The sequence below is a fragment of the Austrofundulus limnaeus genome, unplaced genomic scaffold (assembly GCF_001266775.1).
Source record: "Austrofundulus limnaeus strain Quisiro unplaced genomic scaffold, Austrofundulus_limnaeus-1.0 Scaffold320, whole genome shotgun sequence".
Classification (NCBI taxonomy): Eukaryota; Metazoa; Chordata; class Actinopteri; order Cyprinodontiformes; family Rivulidae; genus Austrofundulus; species Austrofundulus limnaeus.
The window spans coordinates 300,153-302,507 of record NW_013952722.1 but is presented as its reverse complement, the minus strand read 5'-3'; the positions used below and the strand labels follow the sequence as shown (position 1 = coordinate 302,507).

The window sequence follows — 2,355 nt, the reverse complement described above, 5'->3', positions numbered from 1 at the left end:
TACCTGGACAGGTCTCCAGTTCACCAGAGATACCTGGACAGGTCTCCAGTCTCCATCAGGGACATAAAAGAGACAATCAACGGGTCTTGTCGGAAAACAGCAGTTTCCCCCAGCATTTTCTCCAGGAATTTCACTCTCCTCTCCAGTGTCGGACGCAAAAGTCCGGCACAGGCCCGGCAGGACTCGGGCTCCACAAGCGCCCGTTGAGCGTGAATGATTCATAGGCAGGCCGGGCAGGCCTCATGCTGGTCCTTCTCATGAAGCTTAAAGCCGCACCCCTGAGGACAGGGGCGAACAAAATACTTTGGCTTCTTCGAAGGTGGTTTTGTGCTCATCGTGAACTGCAAAACAGATTTTCAGCAGAAAATTAAGGTCACTTAAGTAGTGTCAAGCGGCAGACACACGAACCAGCAGGTAACGCCGTTAGCACCAGTAAAGCTAGCCTTTAAGCACCTCTAAGAACCTTAGAAGCTGAGCTAACTAGCAGCAGCTATATGAGCTCAGGTTTAGAGGTGACTATCGCTAGGTGAAGGGCGATAGAACTGAGTAACGACGCTGGTGACTCCGAACTTATAGGGTGAAGGCGGAGCCTGTCACCCGACGTTCAACGTCACCACGTGACCGGTCTAAAGACGTGATTGGAGGTGGCTTCACACGTGTCCCATATACAACTGTGTGTTGTACTTCGTTCCATTCCTTCAAGGAACCGTGGTTATATTCATAACCTTACATTTTTTTTTATTTCAAAGGTCCTTGTGGCTCAGCAGCAGAAGCATAAATATTACTGTTAAGAAAGCTGATGATAAAGCTGAATAAAAATCTAAGTCTGATTCTGAAGGTAAATTAAATCTCTGACAGTGATCATTACACAGTGTGGCTCTAATTCYTCACTTCACCATCTGTGTCGCAGTTTCATGTCTCCAAAATGAGCGTACACATGGGTCAGAGCTGCTGAGGGACCGCACATTTTCACATCAAGTTTGGATTTTATAAATCACAACCTTGGCGTAGAAAGTGATGTACGCAAGTTTCTGGGCTCATATTGTGCGTACGCCAGTTTTATAAATCCGACCCCTGACCTGTGCCCACCACACTGCAATACAGTCAACAAATTCAACAAAATAACACACAAAAACTAAACAAAATATTAAGAGACTAAAAACAAACTAAAACACAAAGGAACCCCATAGCATCTGGAACTGCTCTACATTTAGTTTTCATAAATAATAGAGCACTAAACTGTACGTTTTGAAAGCAGGTGATTAAAAATGTGGCTGCATGGCCAGCAGTTTGCTTTCAGAATTCAGAACGGCCGCAGCAGAGAATTAGCACATTTTCTCGCAATTTTTATTTAATTATCATAATTTTTGAGTGGCCAGCTACTCTTCCAACAGTTATAAACCAATCCCAGGACTGTTTTTGCTTCACAGATGTTCTCTCTTGTTGCAGCACTCGTGGTACTTCTTTGAAGCTCTGGTGAAATCAATGGCTTATTATCTTATAGAGAGCGGGAAAGTAAAGGTACAAATCTTTTTTTTTTCTTATTCTCAAGCTGTTCTTTGTGAACCTAACCCTTTTCTTTGGCTCCTCTGCGTGTCCAGCTGTCGAGGAACCAGCGTTTTTCGGCRTCCTTCTACCACGCAGTGGAGACTCTGGTCAACATGCTGATGCCGCACATCACCCAGAAATACAAAGACAACCTGGACGCTTCTCGCAACGCCAACCACAGCCTGGCAGTTTTCATCAAGGTCGGCACTCCTTCAGGCTCCTCAGAGCATCCAATCAGTCAGATTGTTCCTGTTTAGTGACTGATGTGTTTTTTTTTTCCACTCAGCGATGCTTCACCTTCATGGACAGAGGTTTTGTCTTCAAGCAGATCAACAACTACATGAACTGCTTTGTGCCTGGAGACCCCAAGGTGACGTTTTTAAAGGTTTTACATAAAAACTTTGAAATGTAACTCATTGTAAGGTGTATAAACTGCTTTTTGTCCTACGTTCTCCTCAGACTCTGTTTGAGTTTAAGTTTGAGTTCCTGCGGGTTGTTTGCAGCCACGAGCACTACGTGCCTCTCAACCTCCCCATGCCCTTTGGAAAAGGTCGCATCCAGAGGTTTCAGGGTAAAACCAGAACTTACCAGAACCTTTAAATGTTTAATAGACAAATATCTTGATATTTCTTCAGTTCCACTACATTGTTTTTTAATTTACTTAAATGTACTTGCTGTATTTTTCTCTACTTAAGCTACATTTTGTGTTTTTGTTTAGACTTAGGGACAAGTGCTGCAAATTATCTCACGCTATAAGCACCATATACAGGCATGGGACTGCTGTTTTATTCAGTCTGTCTATGTTGT

General features: G+C 43.6%; 1 protein-coding gene across 10 annotated transcripts in view; it reads left to right on the top strand.

Moving 5' to 3' along the window:
* Positions 1–2,355, top strand: part of dock9b (dedicator of cytokinesis 9b) — a 148,412-nt gene that overhangs the window by 97,152 nt on the left and 48,905 nt on the right. For all 10 annotated transcript variants that reach the window (XM_014022222.1, XM_014022227.1, XM_014022217.1 and 7 more), the window contains exons 26-29: positions 1,450–1,521; positions 1,602–1,748; positions 1,835–1,918; positions 2,008–2,119. In XM_014022222.1, coding sequence (XP_013877676.1) covers positions 1,450–1,521; positions 1,602–1,748; positions 1,835–1,918; positions 2,008–2,119 — 415 coding nt within the window. The remainder of the gene's footprint in view (positions 1–1,449; positions 1,522–1,601; positions 1,749–1,834; positions 1,919–2,007; positions 2,120–2,355) is intronic.